The sequence below is a fragment of the Armigeres subalbatus genome, chromosome 2 (assembly GCF_024139115.2).
Source record: "Armigeres subalbatus isolate Guangzhou_Male chromosome 2, GZ_Asu_2, whole genome shotgun sequence".
Taxonomy (NCBI): domain Eukaryota; kingdom Metazoa; phylum Arthropoda; class Insecta; order Diptera; family Culicidae; genus Armigeres; species Armigeres subalbatus.
This window is the reverse complement of record NC_085140.1, coordinates 302,744,422-302,769,429: the sequence shown is the minus strand read 5'-3', so window position 1 is coordinate 302,769,429 and position 25,008 is coordinate 302,744,422. Positions and strand designations below refer to the sequence as shown.

General features: G+C 39.2%; 1 protein-coding gene across 4 annotated transcripts in view; it reads left to right on the top strand.

Annotated features, from left to right (window-relative positions):
• LOC134212508 (protein rolling stone-like) overlaps nt 1-25,008 on the top strand; it is a 129,454-nt gene that overhangs the window by 60,561 nt on the left and 43,885 nt on the right. For all 4 annotated transcript variants that reach the window (XM_062690451.1, XM_062690448.1, XM_062690449.1 and 1 more), the window contains 2 exons: nt 7,005-7,378; nt 18,529-18,751. In XM_062690451.1, coding sequence (XP_062546435.1) covers nt 7,283-7,378; nt 18,529-18,751 — 319 coding nt within the window. In that variant the 5' untranslated portion in view covers nt 7,005-7,282. The remainder of the gene's footprint in view (nt 1-7,004; nt 7,379-18,528; nt 18,752-25,008) is intronic.

Below are 25,008 nucleotides of genomic sequence, written 5' to 3'. Positions count from 1 at the left end.
AAATTTCTATTGGCATTTATGAAAAAATGAGGACACCATAGATGGTCCGCAGCACTTTTCTTTCGAAAACTCCAAGTGCTCATTGCTCCTCCTCAAGCATTGTCCTTTGAGGGCTACCGGTCGAGTGAGCATTTTGTCAATATGTCGAACTCTATTAAATGGGAGTACACCAAAGTACGTACAAATTCCAGCCACGATGCGTCTCCGGAGGTCACCGGTAATTCTAAGTAAACGAATTTTTCAGCCACCCGCCCCATTTTTTTCACCACCGAAACAAACTGGTGGGTAGGTGGCTATCTTCTCGTGAGCATCTTTCTATCATGTACTTTGTCTTCGACGTGTTGATTGTCCGATCCACTTAGCATCCCTCTTCTGTCTGATGTAAAATTCATTCGTCTTCTCAAAATTACATGTTACATAATATCAATGTTGTCAGTAAATACAAATAGCTGAATGAACTCCGTTAAATCCCTGCTCTTCGTATTATCCCCTCCAAAGTGATGTTAAATATCAGACACGAAAGACCTTCACCTTTCCGTAACCTCCTGCGCGCTTCAGAGCGACTCAATAATATCCCCGAAAGTCGAACTACGAACATCACCCCATCCATTGTCGCTTTGACCAACCGTTTCAGTTTATCCGTAACTCCCTGTTCCCCTCCCCTCCCATACACGGTGGTGATGGCGTACATTGTAGTTTGTTTTTGCCGTGCTGTGTTAATTAGTATTAATTTCGTGTGAAATTGGTGAAGTGCCGCGGGAAAAGTTGTTTTAACGTGTGCCCATAAGTGGATAATATCAGGATAAGTAGGAGATAAATCATCTCCATAACTTGTTACTGTTTAATTTGTGTTTTATTTCTCGCCACAGCGGCAATAAACGAAAGCCGAACAGGCTAATTCGTGGGCCAGCTGTGGTTGATTTTTTTTATTGTTTTTCGATCGTCTCTCTGTGTGTATTTGCATGCAGCGCGTCCACTGCTGTGTAAAGGCATAAGCAATGGAGTGCTACAAATGCAAAGTGGGGATAGCGATCAACGCGTTTCCCTTGCTCTGCTTCCAATGCGAGCGATATTGCCATGCGCACTGTAGCTCGGTGGATAACAAAGCAGCAGCAAGATTGATCACGGAGAACGTTAATGTGTTTTTCAAGTGTGACGAATGCCTGTCCAGCCTGCATTGCGGCGAGCAGAGTAAGTTGCTTCTGGATGCCAAAATGATGGAAGAAGGTATGAAGAATATTTCTTCTCTATCTGAATCTATCATTGACATTCGAAATCAACTTACTGCTCAGATTGGCATCGCGTTAAAGAACGGGATGGATGAAATTGTCCAAAATGTAAATGCTTCAATAAAAGGACTTGAATTATTGGTTAATAGGAAAATTGAATCTATGACTAGTTGAGTGTTTCAATTTAATGCGGATGAAGGTAAAATAGCTGCAATGAAAAAAACGCAGGACTCGTCAAGATTGGTTCAATCGGAATCATCTTCTAGTGCGCGTAAAAAACGGAAAATTAGTAATAAGGATGATATTGTAGTTAATTCGAATGACGATGTTTTTGATGACGATGCTCCATTCGTTACGGTTGTCAGAAAAAGAAATAAAAAAAGTACTAGTAAAGTTCCTGAAATTGTGAAGCCAAAAGATCGTAAGACTCGTCCTGTCATTGTGGTTACACCGAAGCAGTCAGATCAGAGTAGTGATGATACTCGAAAGTTTTTGAATAACACCTTAGATCCAAAGGTACACAAAATTAGTAACTTTAGGAACGGGAAAGATGGCTCCATTATTGTTGAGTGTGCAACTGGTTATAATATAGATGAAGTGAGAAATGGCATGCAAAACGAATTGGGTGAAAACTATACTGCTGTTGTCCCAACATCGGTGCCAAGATTAAAAGTGTTGGGTATGAGCGATAAATATTCCTCCGATGACTTCATTGACTTTCTCAAAAGTCATAATGAAGACATCGCTATTAATGATGTGAGAGTAATTAATGTTTACTAATGTTTGTTTGAAAGTAACCGATCATGAAACTTTAGTGATAAATGTAGAAACTATTAATAGACTTGATGATTTTGTTAAATTAAAGTGTTGGAGGAAATATTCGAAACAAGCTGTTTCGAATCTTGTTGCGAGAAACGAGGATTTTCAAGTAATTTCCGGGAACTTAGATCAGAAAGCAGCTGTTCTAACGAACGTTCTGAAATCGAGTACCAATAAGTTAATTGAAGAAAAATTTGTATCTTTGAATAACTCGAACAGCTGGTACAATTTAGACCTGTTGCGTCTCAAACGCAAAAGAGATAAATTGTAAAAGAGATTTTTGCAAAGACGTAGTCATAATAATTGGATTGAAATAGGTACAAGATCGCGTGGAACACATATTCACAATCGTTGAAAACAACGCGTTGTGAATATATTCAGAGGAAAATTGATCAGCATCAGAATAACAGCAGGGAGTTATGGAAAATTTTAAAATCTTTGTTAAAACCCAATTGTTCCAAGCCGCGGTCCATAACTTTCAATGGCACAATAGAACAGTCGGAACAAACAATTGCTTGTAATTTCAATAGATATTTCATCGATAGTGTTTTATCAATCAATCAATCTATTGATTTGGTTGATGAACCCGATGAAATTAAACAGCCGGTTAATAGTAGATATAGGTTCGAGTGTTTTCACCCAATTACAATTGATGAACTTAAAAACATATGCTTTTCATTAGGTAAAACGGCTGGAGTTGATAACGTTAACGCTAGAGTTCTACAAGATTGTTTTCATGTCATTGGACACAAACTGCTGGACCTCATAAATGAATCACTGAGAACCGGGCACGTGCCGCAGGTATGGAAGGAATCTCTTGTGATTCCTATTCAAAAGTTGCTGGAACGATTAAAGCCGAAGAGTTTCGTCCCATCAACATGTTGCACACATTAGAAAAATATTAGAACTTGTTGTCAAAGGCCAGTTAGCTACATATTTGAATAGTAATAACTTGCTAATACAAGAACAATCGGGATATCGAGAAGGACATTCTTGTGAAACCGCATTGAACTTGGTGTTAGCCAAATGGAAAGAGAACATGGAGCGTAAAGATACTATCATTGCTGTATTTTTGGATCTTAAACGCGCATTTGAGACAATTTCTAGGCCCTTATTGTTGGAAAAAATAAAGCGCTTTGGAATTTCGGGTTCTGCATATGAATGGTTTAGAAGCTATTTGTCTGACAGAACTCAAAAGACTGCTTTTAATGATTGTGTTTCAAATCCTATGGAAAATAATCTTGGTGTTCCACAAGGAAGTGTATTAGGGCCCGTTCTATTTATTATGTATATTAATGACATGGGACGGGTTTTACGATTTTGTAATATTAATCTATTCGCGGATGACACCGTATTATTCATTGCAGCTAGAACTATCGAAGATGCAGTTTCACGCTTGAATACAGATTTGCGTTCTTTAAGTAGATGGTTGAAGTACAAACAGTTGAAATTGAATGTAAGCAAAACTAAATACATGGTAATTTCGCGAAATCGAGTCATTGGTAATGTTTCCGTTCAAATTGATGATGAAACACTTGATCGCGTTCAGGAAATTAAATATCTTGGCGTGATTATTGATGATAAATTGAAATTTGATTCTCATATCAACAATGTCATCAAGAAAATAGCCAAGAAGTATGGAATTTTATGCCGATTAAAAACGAATTAACTGTTGCGAGTAAAATACAGTTGTACAAGTCAATCATCTCTCCTCACTTGGACTTTTGTGCTTCCATTTTATTTCTAGCTAATGAAACACAAATATCGAGGTTACAGCGTTTGCAGAATAAAGTAATGCGTTTGATTTTAAGATGTAATAGATTCACTTCCTCCTCCTTTTTGTTGGACGCTTTACAATGGTTATCAGTGAAGCAGAGAATTGTTTATTTGACTATGGTGTTCATTTTTAAAATAATAAATAGATTACTGCCACGATATTTGTGTAATCGAATTGAAAGAGGAAGTGACATTCATGGATATAATACTAGAAACGCGGAAGAAATAAGAACACCTTATTTTTTGCATGGTGCTTCACAAAATTCATTGTTTTATAAAGGAATAAATGTTTTCAATTCGATGCCTGCACACATCAAGCGAGCAAGTACACTATCACAGTTCAAGAGACTTTTGCATTTCACACGTGAAAGCTGTTTTTAAACAGCTATTTATTTAAGTTTTTATTATTGACTAATTGTGTATCTTGACGAAGTTTGTGATAACGGATATTTTTGTTTGGACGAATGTAAATGATTTGTTATTTCATTAGGGCGCTTATAGACTATATTGTTCGCCTCGATGATGATGATGGTATTTTATTTGTTGATGTGTTTTAACTTTTATTCTTTATGTGTAGTCTACGAAAGTTTGAGAATCGCGCGCGTAATACAGGTATAAATGACTTTTTGTATTTATCACTACAATTTGAAATATTTGAAACTGTTTGAAAGATACTACAGAAAAGTAGGGAGCTCTCAGATAGAACGCGATTTTCTCGAAACTTTTGGTATCTACGGAGAGGTAACACAAGTTTTGAATGTTGTCGAGCTTTGTACAGTAAATTGATTGGTACTAGCGAGAATGGTTTGAGTACGCGCTTCCTGACGAAACTTTTGGCATCATGCGAGAGGTATCACAAGTTTTGTATTTGTATCGGACTCGCTGTATCACTGATGATGCTTGCGAACATCTGCAGTAGAACTCAACGGTTCTTTTTACTTATTTATATTTTTTGCTGGAAAGCGATGATAATTTGTATTGTTGTTTATATCTGTGAAAATAATCGGATCGTTTATTGTTTTGCAAAATCTGATTAAATTGATCACAATTAAATATCTTAAAGATAAATCGTCTAGCTCAAACCTTTGTAGGGGTATGTGGCGGGACCATCATCATCATCATCATCATCATGCATGAGCTGCCATAGCTGATATCGATCGATAACTGGCGTACGGTTAACACCTGATCCGCGATAGAGCGTTCATCCATGAATTCCGCCTGGTACTGTACCACAAACTCTCTTGCAGTTGATGCTAGTCGACGGCGTAATATGCAGGTAAGTACCTTGTCAACAATATTGTTGTGCGATAGTTGTCGTTTTGTAGTTTGGACACAAGACACCTTCTATCCACTCCTGCAGCAGAACCTTTTGCTCCCAAGTCATGGTGCAGCACCGTAGCTGATATTTTGAAATTCTTGTGTATTTTTGTATATGGAAGCTATATAAAGTAGGGACGGTTATCTATACGCATAAAATCATACACAGTATTAATAACACACAAAGCATTCATGAGTTATTTGGAAACATTGGCTTGAAGCAGTAAAGAAAAGATTTTGGCACAAAAAATTGCAAGACAAGTCGACTTTATCAATCCGTTAGATGACCATCGAAAGAATAATTGCGATATCTTATCGCATAATAGGATAGAGTTAGGGTGGTTCAAAAAATCGATTTTGCTCCACAGTGCTCATCTGATTCTTTACCATGTTCTGAGTGGCCTTTGAAAATTTGAGCTCATTTGGGTTAAAACTGATTTAGCACAAGCCGTTTCAAGTTTGCATGCAAATTAGTATGGGGCAATTTATTTTTTCATTAAACTGTTAATGACGTTTCCCCATTAAGCGCAGGTTAAAAGAAAACCTACATAGCTAAAAGGGATACTCAACAGCTTTCACCCAACGAAAACCGCATGTTGATTAATCGTCCCAATAATCGATTTTAAGACAGGTTGCGAATCTTTAGTCATGATCGTTAAACTTCTTTGAGGGCATCACTGAAATGTGCAGTGCATCATAGTAGCCTGAATTTGTGTGTACTATCTTTCGCGCCACGAGCAGCAATGTTGCCTGTTGATGAGTTATGCAATTAGCTCCAGATAACCACGGTTTAGATTAAATTCGATTACTAATTATTGGAACGATTAATTGAGATGCGGTTTTCACTGAGTGAAAGCTGTTGAGTATTCCTTTTAGCTATGTAGGTTTTCTTTTAACATGCGCTAGGTGGGGAAGCGTCATTAACAGTATAATGAAAAAATAAATTTCCCCATACTAATTTGCATGCAAACTTGAAACGGCTTGTGCTAAATCAGTTTTAATCCAAATGAGCTCAAATTTTCAGAGGACACTCAGAACATGGTAAAGAATCAGATGAGCACTGTGGAGCAAAATCGATTTTTTGAACCACCCTAATAGAGTATATTGCAATATAGCTCAACCAAAACATTCATATATTACGTCACATTAAAAAAAAATCGAGAACAGTGAACATCCGTACATATCTATGAAATAATTATGGATTAAAGAGGAAAGGACAACCATTTTATTTTTGTCACGTTATTAATTATCGGTCTCAATATAAATTGCAGCAATCATGGCTAGTAACTAGCGAACCGACGATGATAACATCCATTATCAGAAGATTGTAGCTTATCGAATGAGTTCGCATGTATGTCACCAATAAAGCATGTCAGTTAATTATTTTCGTGAGATGTGTCTATTCGAGGTGGGCTGTATAATTCAAGCATATATTTTGGAAAGGTTGTAAGTCTATAAAATTGTTTACTATTTTCGTCGGTTTTTTAGCCCTGGTATAATGTCAGACGAAGAAAGCTTATTTTAGCCCACTTGGGAAAGCTACAACTGAAGCTTTAATTTTCCAAAGCTACGACTTTATCAAAATTCACAGCAGAATTATTGTCGCTCACTTAACGTTCTTCACACAAAGGCCCCTTGAATGTTCAATCTGAACAAACATTTAACCCCTAGCATAGTCACCGATGATAGAGCAAATACAATACCGGCACGTATGGGAATTGACGATCGGGTCGTACGTGTTGGAAAGCGCCACCCCCCACAAATAGTCAACTATCGGCGTGCAGTACCTTGCCTACATATAATCTATACTCAACAATCGCACATTGTTAACAGTTTATTTTCGTTTCTCTTACTACCCCACAGATCCCACAAGCGACTCAATCGCGAGCGAAGCAAACGCACATGTTTACCCTGCTGACCGCTTAGGCGTAAAGTTTTGCTGTTTTCTACACCGTCAAATGTTGCTGCCATCGTACGCCGGCGGTGGTTGTTTCTAGTTCGGTGGACAAAAATAATAATTAAATAATTTGGCAAGCAAATTTGGACGACAACTGGCAAAACACGTGAAAGTTTGTGCCTTGCTTGGGTTGGGGCTGCTTACTATATACGGAAGTGAGAAAAACAAATACGAGATAAAAAAAATGCCAAACAAGTTCAAAAGTGCTTGCAAAGATGAGTTGGTTCTGCGAAACTGCGGCATGGGGCACTTTCCGGCAGAGGAGTTTGTCAAATCTCAGGTACGTAATTATAAAGCTAACATAAATGATTATGGTTGTGGTTTTTTGGCTTTGCTTAGGGGAGAACAGTCTCATATACAAAATTTACAAAACTAGCTGCATGTCACACTGATATTTTATTCAAAACAACAAAGCTTCTGTGACTTTCTAACGCGTTTAAAATATGTTTTAAAATGGGCATGGGGCAAAACGCTCGAATGGTGGTGTAAAATGAATTCAGTGCCTGTGAAATAATGGTGGTCGCATGGTTGTTTGTTTATCTTAGTGAATTGAACGAAAATCTAGTGGCAGTCTCTTACGCATAACAAAATACAAGCAATGAACTTTAAATTAATACCTGAACTGTAGAATTGTAAGCGAATGTAAAGAAGGTTTCATCAAAAACCATTTCCTACTATGCGGAGCAGAAATCAATCTCCCATCACAAGGGGTAGATAAACCAATGTACCCTGCGTCTCCATATGCTTGTATGCTTAGCTGAAAACGATGAAGGTTTGATATTTTTCCGATAATGAATAAAGTGAAGCGGGGTAAGAATGCGCACTAGAGTCAGGGATTGAATCCTAAAGAGAAAGAACAAGTCTCTCACTTATCTATGTAGCATACCGCGAGAGACTTTTGCTGTCATGATAGAAAACTGATTCGGGAGGCTATACCACATGATAAATTTCTTTTAGAAAGCTCCAAATGCGGGGAGCACTAGCTCTGATGATGCATTTCAACTTGTTTTACACAGCTGTGCAGTAACCAACACGAAAGGAGCGAAAACAAAGCGAGAATCACCATTTTTATGTGGGGGCTGCCTATCCGATTCTGTTTTTTCGCACTTGTATACAAGTTTGATAAATTTGTTATCATGACTTGTTATGATTCGGAACAGTTTTTGCCTCTCTTTTATCGTTGTTCGTTATCTATTGAGAGCCATTTCTGCAAACTCTGGGTAGAGTTCTCTAATAACATGAGCATAATAAATGGCCAACATAATATGTGTTCGACATATCGTTAGGCCACCCGATCGTATATGGAAAATAAACATTTCCGTTGTTGGCTCATAATTTAAAAGGGAGTGGTCTAGCTGGGCAAAACCTTGACCAAATGGTTTATGAATATTTGCCTTTTAACATTAGTGAACACGAACCGAAAATTGTTTCAATAATTGTAGAAAATCGACCAATCTTTCGACCCATTCGATTTTGGCAACAACTTTTTTATTATTTTTGAAATTGTTTATAAACCGCGTAAATTTTATCACAAACGTATAAAAAATTTTTAGACCACTAAACCGACGTCAAAAAAATCGTAAACAAATCGCGTAAAAAAACTTAGATTTCAAAATCAGCGTAAAAAAACTGCTTGAACCCCAAAACCAACGTAAAAAAATGTCCAGAAAAACGCTTGAGTTGAGAAATGGGAAGTATCATGAGAAAACAAAAACCATTCGAATTTAACTACTTTTGATTTTGGCAACATAAAAGTTCCGAACGTGTTATCAAAATCTAATGGAGTCTATATTGAATTGTAATGATAATATTTGTTTAGAAATGTCCTTCAAAAGATTATATGAGTGATTTATTGAGTGAGGCCATTTTTCCCCGTGGGTGCGTTATGCGCTGTTCTCCCTTACGTGTTTACTGATGCTCAGTGACTGTACCTTCATTTCCGGAGCGATTATACAGAAAGTTAGTGTCGCGTTTTTTTATGATTGTGGGCTTATGGGGGGCTTTTGCATACCTCATGAGATCAAAACCATGTCATTATTTTTTTATACTTTTCTGAATCACAATGACCAGGAAGGCGACAAAAAATTGAAAATAATCGAAGGCCGCCCAAAGCCAAGGTACAGATTAAATAAACAACATGATGATGATGATGATGATGGTCCCGCCACATACCCCTACAAAGGTTTGAGCTAGACGATTTATCTTTAAGATAATTAATAATGATCAATTTTAATCAGATTTGGCAAACAATAAACAAGTCGAGTCAAGTACAAGACACTGAAGACGGCCTTACTGTTGAGGTCGAAATACGTATCTGTCAGGATACAATTAAGTGGTGGAATTCAATGGGATTGTTCAAACTCGTCTTATGACAGGTGAAACAATAAACGATCCGATTATTTCCACAGATATGAATAACATTAACATATAACATCGCTATACAGCAAAAAACATAAGTTAGTAAAAAAAAGTTGAATTCCACCACAGAGTTTTGCAAGCATCATCAGTGATACAGCGAGTCCGATTAAGATACAAAACTTGTGATACCTCTCGCATGATGCCAAAAGTTTCGTCAAGAAGCGTGTATTCAAACTATTCTCGCTAGTACCAATCAATTTAATTTACTCGAAAAAAATCAAAACTTGTTTCCTCTCCGTAGATACCAAAAGTCTCGATAAAATCGCGTTCTATCTGAGAGCTCACTACTTTTTATAGTATCCTTCAAACAGTTCCAAATGTTTCAAGTATTGATTATAAAATCGTAAAAAGTCATTTATACCTGTATTTCGCGAACGATTCTCAAACATTTGTAGACTACACAAAAGAATGTAAAATACAACTAGATAAATAAAATACCATCATCATCATCGAGGCGAACAAAATAGTCTATAAGCGCCCTAATGAAATAACAAATCAATTACATTGTTCAAGAAAAAAAAACCGTTATCGCAAACTTCGTCAAGATACACAATTAGTCAATACCAAAAACTTAAATATATGACTGTTTAAAAAACAGCTTTTACGTGTGAAATACAAAGTCTCTTGAACTGTGATAGTGTCCTTGCACGCTTGATGTGTGTAGGCATCGAATTGAATACGTTTATTCCTTTATAAAACAATGAATTTTGTGAAGCTCCATAAACAAAATAAGGTGTTCTTATTTCATCCGCGTTTCTAGTATTATATCTATGAATGTCACTTCCTCTTTTAATTCGATTACACAAATATCGGGGCAGCAATCCATTTATTATTTTGAAAATGAACACCATAGTCAAATAAACAATTCTTTGCTTCACTGATAACCATTGTAAAGCGTCCAACAAAAAGGAGGAGGAAGTGAATCTATTACATCTCAAAATCAAACGCATAACTTTATTTTGCAAACGCTGTAACCTCGATATTTGTGTTTCATTGGCCAGAAATAAAATGGAGGCGCAAAAGTCCAGGTGAGGAGAGATGATTGATTTGTACAACTGTATTTTACTCGCAACAGTTAATTCGTTTTTTAATCGACATAAAATTCCATACTTCTTGGCTATTTTCTTGATGACATTGTTGATATCAATTGATATCAAATCTCAATTTATCATTAATAATCAAGCCAAGATATTTAATTTCCCGAACGCGATCAAGTGTTTTATCATCAATTCTAACAGAAACATTATCAATGAATCGATTTCGCGAAATTACCATGTATTTAGTTTTACTTATATTCAACTTCAACTGTTTGTACTTCAGCCATCTACTTAGAGAATGCAAATCTGTATTCAAGCGTGAAACAACATCATCGATATTTCTAGTTGCAATGAACAATAGTGTATCATCCGCGAAAAGATTAATGTTGCAAAAACGTAAGACCCGTCCCATGTCATTAACCTTACTGCAGTGCTAAAAAAAACTCACACTTACGGTGTTCGGGTCATATTGACCCGGATTTGACTAGGCAATATCTCAGGCATTTCACAGCTAAATCCACATGTTTATATACCAAAATAACCGTCTGCTCATAAATTTTCCGAAAGAGACCTCAGATTGTTGATCGGCCACACCTACATCCTGTAATCGTCTTAGGAAGGATCCTCAGTTCCCCAATTTTATATGGACGAAAATTGCACACGAATATCACGCATGAACGATTTTAATGCTGTTTTTTCTCAGAAATGTACCCAATACTATTTCAGAGATGATGAATCATGAATCCAGACAATATTTCTACAGATGTTCTAGGCTCTCCAAACCATTCTGGATTTTAGAGCCCTGGTCTACCAAGTCAATTACGCTTGGTACGAAACCAATAACAACCCATGTTGCCCATACATGCGCTTAGAGGTCATGCGCATAATTTATGATCTATATGTGTCCAAACCAAATGTTGGAAGTTCTCCTAATAATTCTGGAGTTCAGACGAAATGATCTACCAAGGTTACTGGGGTCGATATCAAGCCAATAACAACCCATACAGGCCCTTAGGGATCTTGTGCATGATTCACGATTTGGATATGTCAAAACCGGATATTCTAAGTTCTGCAAATCATTCTGGAGTTCAGACGAATTAGTCTACCAAGACAACTGGGCTCGATACAAAGCCAATAGCAACCCATGGGGTTCATACATGCCCTAAGAGGCCATATGCATGATCTACGATCTAGATATGTCCAAACCGGATGTTCCAAGTTCTCCAAATCATTTTAGAGTTCAAACCAATTGGTCTGCCAAGTCAAATAGGTTCGATACAAAGCCAAAGGCAAAACATGGTATACATACAGGCCCATATAGGTCATGTGCATGATTTACGGTTTAGATATATGCAAACCGTATGTTGTAAGACGAATTGGTCTACCAAGACAACTGTGCTCGATTCAAAGCCAATAGCAATACATGGTGTCCATACAGGCCCTTGGCCATGGCCATGTGCATGATTCACGATTTAGATATGTCCAAAACGTATTTTCTAAGTTCTATAAATAATTCTAGAGTTCAGATAAATTGGTCTACATAGGCAAATGACCTTAATAGAAAGACAATAGCAACCCATGGGGTCCATACAGACCTCTAGAGGCCTTGTGCATGATTTACGGATTAGATATGTCAAAATCGGATATTCTAAATTGTTCAAGTCATTCTGAATTTTAGGCAAATTGGTCACCCAAGACAACTAGGCACGATATAAAGCCAATAGCAACCCATGGTATCCATACAGTGGCTTGGAGGTCAGCGCATGACTAACGATTTAGATATGTCCGGATATCTTAGATTGCCCAAATCATTCTGGAGTTCAGACAAATTGATCTACGAAGACATCTGAGGTCGGTACAAAATCAATAGCAAGCCAGGCCAGGATTTGTGGAGTTTAAACCAATAGATCTTTCAAGTCAACTGGGCTCGAATTGAAACCACTAGCAAACCATGATGTCCCCATAGACCCTTAGAGACCATGCGCATAATTTATATTTTGTATATGTCCAAATCGGATATTATAAGTTTTTCAAATCAGTCTGGAGCTCAGGCCAGTTGGTCTACTAAGTCAACTACGCTCGCTACAAAATCGATAGCGACTCCTTCTTATCCATCAGGTCCTCGATTATTATCTGCATGGTTGAACACCCAAGAGATGGAACACCCAAGGGATGGAATGCCAATGAGAAGAAGAAGAAGGTTGATGATTAGAAATTACCGAATACGACGTTCTAAATCCTCCAGGTCTTTGCAGTTAAGACCAATTAGTCCACCATGCCAATAACGCCAGGTACACAACCGATAGCAAGTTATTATGTCCATTTAGGTCCCTGAAGGCCATACACCTGTGTTAAGAATAATAGCAATAATAGATATAATAATAGAATAATTGCTGTAACTTTGTTCCCCGATAACCGATAGATCTGAAATTTTGGCAGTTAACTAGAGATATATTGAAATTTACACAAACTAATTTTTTTTTTTCGAATGACGCGTTAAAAAATTACGCACTAGGTCAAATTGTTCAAAACAATAGCAGTTTTTGTTTTGGAAATACCAGGAAAACAATTGATTGAAATGTTATCATTTTGAATACAGGTGCTGCGAGACACTAAGTATATTATTCAAAAAATACAAATTGTGGTCAATTGAATTTGCCAATATATAAAAAAAAAACTGCTATTATTTTGAACAATTTGACCTATTGCGTAGTTTTAGAATGCGTCATTCGAAAAAAATGTTACATAGTATGTGTAAATTTCAACATATTTTTAGCTCACTGCCAAAGTTCGGCTCAATCGGTCATCGAGGTACAAAGTAACAGCTTTTCAAAGTTGTAACTTTGTACCATTTTGTATGAAAAACGGCTCACGCTGCTATTATTCTGAACACGGGTGTACATATGAACACACAGATATGTTCCCATACGATAATCTGAGAGCTTAAAACATCATGTTTGGACGACCCAAGATTGTAAACCGTAAGCATTGCCGATAGTTGCTTGAATATATTGGGTTCCTATTGGTTTCGTTCCATGTTTACTTTGTACATCAATTCATCTGAACTCTTTAGTGATTTAAATATTTAGCACCACATGTTGCTATTGGTTTTGTACCGAGCACAACTGATATGATAGACCAAATGGTTTGAATTCTAGAATCTAAGAATCTGAATTCTAAATCATGTGCATGGCTTCAAGGCGGCTATATGAACATCATGGATTGCTATAGTATCGAGCCCAGTTGCTTTGGTGAACCAGATGGTCTCCGGAATGATTTGAGTAGATAGAATATTCGATTCGGACAGATATAAATCGTAAACCATGCACATTGTCTCTGAGCGCCAATAGCCAATAGATTGCTATAGGCTTTATACCAACCATAGTTGACTTGAACATATTATGGATATATCTAGATCGTAAATAATTCACATTGCCTGTAAGGGCCTATTTGAGCTCCATATCTATGTTTGGGTTGCTATTGTCTTTGAATTAAGCCCAGCTGACGAGGTAGATCAATAGGTTTGAACTCAAGAATGATTTGGAGAACTTATAACATCCGGTTTGGACATATCTAGATCATAAATCATGCATATGGTTTCCAGGACCTGTATGGGTTGCTGTTGTCTTTGAATGGAACCCAGCTGACCTGGTTTGGAGAACTTAGAACATCCGGATTGGACATATCTAGATCGTAAATCATGAGCATGGCCTCTAAGGACCTGTATGGGTTGTTATTGGCTTGATATCAAGCCCAGTAATCTTGGTAGATCAATTCGTCTGAACTCCAGAATGATTTGGAGAACTTTGAACATTCGGTTTCGACATAACTAGATCGTGAATCATGCATAAGGCCTCTAAGGGCCTGTATGGGTTGTTATTGGTCTGATATCAAGCCCAGTTGTCTTGGTAGACCTATTCGTCTGAACACCAGAATAATTTGGAGAACTTAGAACATGCGGTTTTACGGTCATACATGCCTTTAAGGACATGTATGAACCCCATGGGATGCTATTGGCTTTGTATCGAGCTCAGTTGCCTTGGTAGTCCAATTCGTCTGAATTCCAGAATGATTTGGAGAACTTAGAACATCCGAATTGGACGTGTCTGATTTGGAGAACTTAGAACATCAGGTTTGGACATATCTAGATTGCAAATCATGCGCATGGCCTCTAAGGACCTATATGGATTGTTATTGGCTTCATATCGAGCCCAGTAATCTTGGTAGATCAATTCGTCTGAACTCCAGAATGATTTGGAGAATTTAGAACCCACGGTTTGGACTTATCTAGATCGCGAATCATGCACAAGGCCTCTAACGGCCTGTATGGGTTGTTATTGGCTTGATATCAAGCCCAGTATCCTTGGTAGATCATTCGTCTGAACTACAGAATGATTTGGAGAATTTAGAACACACGGTTTAGACATATCTAGATCGTGAATCATGCACAAGGCCTCCAATGGCCTGTATGGGTTGTTATTGGCTCGATATCGAGCCTAGTAATCTTGGCAGATCAACTCGTCGGAACTCCAAAATGATTTGGAGAACTTAGAGCATCCGGTTTGGACAGATCGTGAATCATGCATAAGGTCTCTAAAGGTCTGTATGGGTTGATATTGGCTTGATATCGAGCCCAGTAATCTTGGTAGATCATTTCGTTTGAACTCCAGAATGATTTGGAGAACTTAGAACACCAGGTTTGGACATATTCATTTATTTGGTTAACATCTAAACAGATAACACTGAATCAATAATTTGACACCACAATGCACGGTTCGAGGCCGCATCTCTCCATCCTCGGATACGCCCCACGCTGTCCAAGTCGTTTTGCACCTGGTCTGCCCATCTCGCTCGCTGCGCTCCACGCCGTCTCGTACCTGCCGGATCGGAAGCGAACACCATCTTTGCAGGGTTGCTGTCCGGCATTCTTGCAACATGTCCTGCCCATCGTACCCTTCCGGCTTTAGCTACCTTCTGGATACTGGGTTCGCCGTAGAGTTGGGCGAGCTCATGGTTCATTCTTCGCCGCCACACACCGTCTTCTTGCACACCGCCAAAGATGGTCCTAAACACCCGTCTCTCGAATACTCCGAGTGCTTGCAAGTCCTCCTAGAGCATTGTCCATGTTTCATGTCCGTAGAGGACAACCGGTCTTATAAGCGTCTTGTACATGACACATTTGGTGCGGTGGCGAATCTTTTTCGACCGCAGTTTCTTCTGGAGCCCGTAGTAGGCCCGACTTCCACAGATGATGCGCCTTCGTATTTCACGACTAACGTTGTTGTCAGCCGTTAGCAAGGATCCGAGGTAGACGAATTCCTCGACCACCTCGAAGGTATCCCCATCTATCGTAACACTGCTTCCCAGGCGGGCCCTGTCGCGCTCGGTTCCGCCCACAAGCATGTACTTTGTTTTTGACGCATTCACCACCAGTCCAACTTTTGTTGCTTCACGTTTCAGGCGGGTGTACAGTCAATGTCCATGTCATCCGCAAAACAAATAAATCGACTAGATCTGTTGAAAATCGTACCCCGACTGTTACACCCAGGTTTGGACATATCTAGATCATAAATTATGCTCATGACCTCTAAGCGCATGTATGGGCAACATGGATTGCTATTGGTTTTGTACCAACCGTAATTGACTTGGTAGATCAGGGCTCTAAAATCCAGAATGATTTGGAGAGCATAGAACATCTGTAGAAATATTGTCTGCATTCATGATTCGTCATCACTTAAATAGTATTGGGTACATTTCTGAGAAAAAACAGCAATAAAATCGTTCATGCGCGATATTCGTGTGCAATTTTCGTCCATATAAAAGTGGCCAACTGACGATCCTTCCTTCGACGATTACAGGATGTAGGTGTGGCCGATCAACAATCTGAGGTTAGTTTCGGAAAATTTATGAGCTGACGATTATTTTGGTATATAAACATGTGAATTTGGCTGTGAAATGCCCTAGATATTGCCAAGTCAAATCCGGGTCAATTTGACCCGAACACCGTAAGTGTGAGTTTTTTTGGGAGCCCTTCAGGAACGTCCTACAAAGTAGTTCAACGTTCAGGAACATAGTTTTCCACGAAATAGGAAAAGTCAAGAAGTTTCAGACCTTCACATTATTGCGTTGAAAAGCTATAACAATTTGAAAGTGCGATTCGGGTCATATTGACCCGAACATGTTAGGAAGGTTAATAAGCTCCACAAATAAACATTTCGGCACGGCAAATGCTGGGTAAAGCGTAGAATTGGTACTTCGCCTATCTGATGGAATACAATAGTTCCCATCTAGCGGTCCTTAGCCTCTTACCCAGTAACTCCTATCCCTACCTCCTTGTTTTTACGTGGAACTACTCACAACAGGACCTGTTCTCCATGTTAGGGTCGGCTGACCGTCGTCCGAGTGACAGCGAGGCACTCTGAGTGAAACTATGCACCATGGTCCAACTGGAAATTTAAGGGATTTGGTGTCAGGCCCTGCAAGCCAGTGTTTATAAAACTCACACAACGAATAATCAACAAGAGAATACGGACCGAAACAATCGACGAAGACCACTGCGACAAAAAGGGACTAGCGATTGGAAACTCAGTTCGTGGAACTGCAAATCTCTCAACTTCATACTTGCCGATGTGCCCAAGGACCGTGGATTCGGCATCGTAGCGCTGCAGGAGGTTTGTTGGGAGGGATCAATGGTGCGAATGTTTAGAGGTAATCATACCATCTACCAGATCCGGCAACACACACGGGCTGGGAACAGTTTCCATAGTGATGGGAGATATGCAAAGGCGTGTGATCGGGTGGTGGCCGATCAAAGAATGTGCAGGTTTGGGAACAAAGGCCGATTCTTCAACTTCAGCAAAATCAACGTTCATAGCCCACACTCCGGAAGCACTGATGATGATAAGGACGCATTTTACGCGCAGTTGGAACGTGAGTACGACATCTGCCTCCAAAAATATGGCCATTCGCCACACCTACTTCCAACATAGCCTTCCGTATCGGTACATCTGGAGATCACCACTGCTGACACAATCACAAATCGACCACGACGTAAGGACGTATCGTGGCGCTAACATCGACTCTGACCAATTTGGTTGGTGTCTGGTGATTGTTAAACTGCGCCCAAACCTATCTGTCATCAACAATGTTCGGTACCGACGATCGCCGCGGTTCGACCTAGAGCGACTGAAGCAACCTGATGTCGCCACTTCATACGCGCAGCATCTCTAGGCAGCGTTGCCAGAAGAGGGTGAGCTCGATTGACACCCCCGCCCTAGAGGACTGCTGGAACACAGTTAAAGCAGTTATTAACGACGCAGCGGAAAACAACGTCGGGTGTGTGGGACGAAGTCGACGGAACGATTGGTTCGACGAAGAGTACAGACAGATTCTGGGGGAGAAGGACGTAGCGCGGGCGGTTACGCTGCAGTAAGGTACCCGTGGTAGGACGTGGAACGTTATAGACGGAAGCGGAGACAGCAGACCCGCCTTTCTTAGGTGAAGAAACGCCGCCTGGAAGAAGCGGAGAGCGAGGAGATGGAACAGCTGTGCCGTTCTCAAGAAACACGCAACTTAAATCGTGTTTTTAGCGCGTTTATTTAAGGAAACTCCAATGTTTCCAACGCTGACAATTTTGTTGCTTGGACGGGTTTGGAATATAATCAAAAAATTTAATTTTGTTAAACATACTATTGTATAAAAAGATAGAAAAAAGCTAGCAAATAATATCATGATTATGAATCACCTGAAAACGGTCCCAGATCGAATCATATTTAACTTTTTATATAACATGAAGAGATGCAATTAGGGCGTTTAATGCACTTGGATTGCTATTCTACCCTATATTTACTTGAACATTTTGCGAACAAATAAAATCCGCTAATAGTCACAACCTAAAGAATTAGTTACGATTAAGCAAAGAACGATGAAAACCTCGCAATTCATTTACTCCACCCGCTTATCGTTTTTCCAACAGTGGCAGTCGCGCACAAAGTCGACCTTCTTCCTGCTCTACCGGCTATCGCTGGCCGTTTTCTTCACGGCCGTTGTCATCAACTCCATCGTAGTCAGCGTCAGCACCGAAGAGTGGGCCAAATACTTCATCTACCTGACCCACTGGGGCATCATGATGTGCATGGGAACGACCGTCATGGGAGCCATTCTGGTCGCCAGCTGGTACTACCACCCGGAGTTCTCAGGTGAGTTATGAACTGCTGCACACCTTTGTATGCTAAGCGGGGTGGATTTGACATTGTGTACATTGTTAGAAGATTTACTGTCGGAATGATCTTTAGCTTCTGAATAAATTGTTAGTAATTCAAAGCGAAAATAGCAAAATGCAATAATGCAATTTAGAAGTACGTGGAGCAAACACACCGGCAAACAGTTGAATTTCGGCTATATAACAATTGACAATTGTTTAACTTTCCGTCATTAAATCATTTGTGGTTTATTTTACAATTCTGTACTATCATCGGATTTTGTATTTAGCTATATGTACAAAGGCGTTACATAAATCGTCGAGACCGTGAGTTCCAATCTAAGCAGCTTCTGAGTGCGGATGGGCATCCCAAATATCACAATTCGAGCGATTTTGGTTTGTACATATAAATTACAGGTGATATTCTGCTGCCGGAATTCTCAGAACGCAGAAAACCTTCTAACTGGTAGTTCTTAGGGAGCAACGCACCACGCGTTGGTTAATCAGCATTCTGTTATGAACAGTGCGTGGAGGCGCGTAATACATTGTAGACTGGTCTCGCTAGTGCCTTTTGTCTCTCCAAAATGTTAGACGTTTGATTAAAATGTGGAAAATTTCGGTTTTTCCTACCTTGCTATCTACTATTTTGACACTTTTTTTCGCCTACATAATTTTAGGCCAGGCTTTGTTATCTCCATCTAAACCACGTTAATTCAATGGGAATTACCCAAAAGGCGTTTTGTCTCGGAGGTAGATTGTATGAGGCATCTTCCTCCATATTCAGCAAGTGGCAAATATTCAAAAGCCTGTTTTAGATAAATAAGTATCTGAGAACTTGCAGTAATAACTATGACACCACAAGCATTTTTCGCTCATACTACATGTGCTAGGTCATTTATTAGTCCCCATTGAGTTCTAACCTTGACTGTCAACATTTACATGAATGTCGAATCTCCTAAATGCTAATTGCCCATCTCATTGCTCGTCCGATCGGTGGCGTGAACTGCGGCTTAGCATTATTGGTGCCCCAGCACTGACTGGGCTGTATCACAACCAGTTCAGCACACTTCAAGCAAACAATGTTTCAAATAGCTGCTGGTGAAACAGATACATTAACCGTCTAATTGTTCTTTTTGCGAAACGAAATAAATAAAAAAAAAAACAGTTGATTTGGTTTCATAACGGACTAATGTGCCATGGCGTATGGTGGATATGGAAGCCACACACATTCGTTCGATGCGGTTGGTTCCTATCCCGTCAGCAGACACCATAAACCGATTTAAAAACGTATGGATCCAGCGCGCTGTGGCTATCGGTTACTTATTTATTTTCAATCGGGGTTTGCTTCAATCATTGCACCTTGTCGTTCAGAACATTTAGCTGCTGGTGGCTCGAACGACGGTCGTTAGAATGCCATAGATGACAGCGGAAGCGGAACGTTGGGTAGCTGATGAGGCGTGGTGACATGGAACTGAAATTATGGCTGGGACTAGGTTTACGACACGAATGAGTTATAAACGAGATCAGTATGCAGTAAAACCGATAATGGTAAAGTCGGTTTACCGCTCAAAATAATCAAGGTTACAGTCTGAACTAGTTTTTGGCTCCAATGTAGACTAAACTGGATGAAAGATTCAGTGGCGCAAATGTTTCTTTCGGTGTTCATCAACACCATCGAAAATATTGTTTCGAATCATTTTGAATGATTTGATTGCAGCCTGATTGCAGCTACTTCGATAGAACTCATATTTTCTATACCACGTTTACTAAAGACCAGATCATTTAGAAATGGGGCAGTTTCAAATGCGTGTATTTTTAACTTTTAGTTTAATCGAAAAACTTTATAAGAATAAAACAAAAATTATATTATTTTATTTCATATGAATGACTGAAACGAATCATGCATCGTTATTTCGAAGAAATTCTCGTAGTTTTTTGTCAGTTGGCGCACATCTTCTCCAGTCATGATTTTGGCTAGCTGATTCTACCAATTCTTCATACGGCCAATGTCAGTAGTGACTGCTCCCTTCATCTTCAGTTTCTGGTTAAAAATCACCCAAAATAATTCTATTGTATGGAACTGAGGACAATTTGATGGATTCAGATTATTTGGGATGAACTGGACTCCACTATTGTAGTACCATTGTAGCACTTCTTTGCTGCAATGGCAGCTGGCTAAATCTAACCAAAACATAAATGGGCCATCATGGGACTGAATGAAGGGTAAAATCCGGTTTTTGACGAAGATGCATTTTGCAGGACTGTGCAGAATTATTTATCGTTTCTTTTGAACTTAGTTTCAAACTGTGACTTAGACCGAAAAGAATTGTTTACTAATTATGAAACGCTGTAAAAAAAACTTGCATATCCGACCACTAGGAACGTCACTATCTCTAAAATGAAATGCCCCTTATCTAAATGATCTAGGCTTTACTTGAGATTGAGAGGGCTCGTAACAACGTGCATTAGAGAATGTTGAACCTGCTGCAACCAAATCAAGCAAAATTCTACTGAAAGGAGAATTTCCAGTACATAACCAAGCTAGGTGTCAGGAACATTTGCTGGGGTTCGTTTGGTCAGAAGATGGTCACAATTGTACGGAATGCGGAAGGTTATGGTGAGGCTGTGCTCATGAAAGTGTTCAAATATCCAATCAAGTAGTAAATCAAGCCTTGCACTAGGTGGTTTGATTGGTCATTGGTCAACTAGTTGGTTTGACTTACTGAGAGTAAGTCGGGAAAGGTCAATTTTATTCACAATGCAAAATTTTGTCCACAAGTTCCAACGGTATGCCATAAAACACCTGTCGATGACTAAGTAGACTAAGAAAATTATTTTGAGCTTTTTAGTGGAATGTCTTCACTTAAAGCTCGACCCACTTAGTATTTGGCCGTTTCTTTCCAATTACTGTGGCGCTTCTGGTGGCCGTACCGAGAAGTAAAATACATAACATCGTAGCGGAAGGTTTCGTCAGTATTGATGCTCACGTTCAAAAGTTATCGAAAATGGAACGCGATAGATGGGGAAAAATTTTGCACACTCTCGTTGGGAATCCAACATGGTTCGGAGGAATGATTTCAAAGTATCTAAAATTACCGAAATTGACTGTAAAAACTGTAAAACGTTATAGGAGAAACATTATTGCTGGATCGCGTAGAACAAAACAATCGAACAGAAGTAGAACATACGACCAGAAACTACAAGTGAAAGTCTACAGAACAGTTCGGAACCATTTTGGGATTTCCTTGCGTGATTTAACGAAAAGGTAATCAGCGCGAAGGTTTCAAGTCGTATGATGTCAGTAAGCGTCCCAACAGGACCCTGAAACAGAACCTGGTTGCCAAACATCGCGCAAGAATGCTGGTCGAGCAAGTTCTGATGAAATACAATTTATGTATTTTGATGAGCAATGAAATTAATATTAAAATTGACTTTCAATTCCCGGGACACCATTTTTTTTGCAAGACAAAATTTTCAAAACGACTTATCTGCTTTTGTATACAAAGATTCAAACGACGATTTGACGAATCTGACAGCTCTCCCACGCAAACCAACACCACCAATAGGTAGATGAAGGGTTCTGTGGGGAAGCTATCAGATTCGTCAAATAGTCGTTTGAATCTTTGTGTACAAAAAAAATTTGTCTTGAATGCATCAGGAAAATTCAAATACATATGTCTATGCAGGCAAGATACCACAAACTGATGGTATGTCAAAGCATCTGCAGTTGTGGAAAGAAAACTAAAGTTTTCATCACTGGAGCGACCATAAATGGGCAAATATACAAGGAGTGTTTCAGAAGCGATTTTTGCCATCCATTCAATCACACGACTGTCCGGTGTTGCTTTGGCCTGTCTTAATAAGCTGCCATTACAGACAGGATGTAATAGAATGGTATGAACCAAATGATAATGACGTTATTGAAAAAAACTATCAACCCACCAAAATGCCCAAATTTTCGTCCCAACGAAAAATATTAGGCAATTATCATAGGGAAACTTGAGAAATGGTGCAAAACAATCAGAAAACCATCTTCTATGGAGAAGTGGTGTGAACAAAATGGCAGATTAAGTTGACCGTTCTACTGTGCAAAAAATAACGAGTGGTATTGAGAGAAAAGTCCGAGAATTCATCCGAAATGCCAATGAATTATTTTTCGATATTTTTTCCTTCAAAGTTTATTAAATTCCCTGTATAATAAAACCTGAACCACCTTTTTATGTACTTTTTCGGCAAAGAAATGTCTAAATTCGTGCGGCCAAATTCTAAGTGGATCAAGCTTTATCATAAGACAAGTTTGTACCATCCCATTTAATTCCACCACTTGATTGTACCTTGACAGATAAGTATTTCGACCTCAACAGTAAGGTCGTCTTCAGTGTCTCTTACTGAAGACGACCTTACTGTTGAGGTCGAAATACGTATCTGTCAAGGTACAATCATGTGATGGAATTAAATGGGATAGTACAAACTCGTCTTATGACAAGTAAGTAGACTAATTTATCTTAGTTGGCCCACATTATGGTGTGCTCAAGTTTGTAACCAAAGAGTTTATGCGTCAAGATCAAATAGGGGAAAAGACGGCTTTGGCAGGTTTTGTTCTATTATTGGCAGGGGGGTTTTTGTCGACCGAATTTTATGAAATTTGGCTACAATATTCTTTGGTATGCAAAGAATGTTTAGGCCAAATTTGAGCATAATCAGTCATAAAAAAACCCCTGACAATAATAGAACAAAACCTGCCAAAGCCGTCATTCCCCCTAGATGAATTGATTTCGTCAACTGAAAAGTTTGTGTGTCTTATATCTGATAGTGGCAGTTCAATAATTATCAAATAACCCTACTTGCAGAGAAAGATTACTTCCGATAGATTTATGTTTTAATGGTTTTTGTGGGTGCCAAGACCGGGTATTTTTCAAATCTTCGAACTGGCACTTTTAAGTTTAATTCGGTAAGTGAGACGGGCCTTAATGTGAGTTTTTATACGGATTCTGATTAACTCATATTTCAAAGGACCATTTTGCCGAATGCCACTAGGTCGAAAGGGTCATTTGGCCGAAAAAGTTATTTAGCCGAAAAAGTCATTTGGCCGAAAGGGTTGACCGAACGCGTCATTTGGCTGGAAGGGTCATTTGGCCGGAAGTGTCATTTGGCTGAGAGGGTCATTTGGCCGCCCGAGAATTTGGTTGCAGCGACTTGAATGCGACCTGTTTGGTCGAACATGAGTCACAGGAACTCGTCTATGACAAGTGTGTTGCTAGGACGAAAGGGTCATTTGGCCGACGAACTATCACGGGGTGTGCTGTCTAATCCCGCGTGCGTGTCCGTTCGTTGTCCCACGAGGAAAGAGGCAAAGTCATGGCCTGCTATTTACTGGTTAGTGTTGGCAACCAAAACCGTTATACGATATTTGCATATCTGTCATCAATGCACTCTAAAAGTGCCCAACTCGTAATATATCTCACCCTCCCATTCCCCTTCTTCTCTCACTAAAAAAGAGAAAAAAAAACCATTGACGTAGGATTTTCATAAACAACTATTTACATCGAATTTTTTTTTCTAATTTTACAATCCAGTATCCAATATCCGTATTCAATTCCTATCCAGTATTGTCAGATTTTCTGGATATGATACACTGCGCGGCGTTTGTAATGTTCCCAAATGGGTACTTGCACAAAACTTCACGCGGCGAATGACTGTCGAAAGGTACGGCCGCGACAAACGATACACCGCAATGCTATTCATCCATAAGAATCAAGTAAACGGGGTGCAGAAAGCGCGGCGGTACCTTTCATGAAAGGTTCGCCGCGTGCAATTTTGAGAAAATCAGGCAATATTTTGCGCTCGGTAATGGCGACGTGACCGTGAGTGCCATACAGTTTGGCGTTCAAGAGGTAGAAAACATTGGAACTCATCTAGTTTGCCATGGATAATAAAAAAAAATCAGAGAACAAGAAACGTCAACCACCATGACCAAAAACAAGGATTCCCGTTTGGATTTAATTTTAGCTAAATGACTTTTATAATTACCTACATTTCTTTTCATTTCAGGCATAAAATAGGACAATCAAGAACCGCTTTATGAACGACCTCTATGAAATATATGCAAATAATTGTGGGTGAAATAGTGTCTGCTTCTAGACATGCGATTACCACTACATCTTAATATGATTGAGCTCATAAGTTTGAAAATAATTAGCCGTTGAATTGTTAGTCCTTATGCACATAATAAGTCATAAAAGAGAACAATTCACA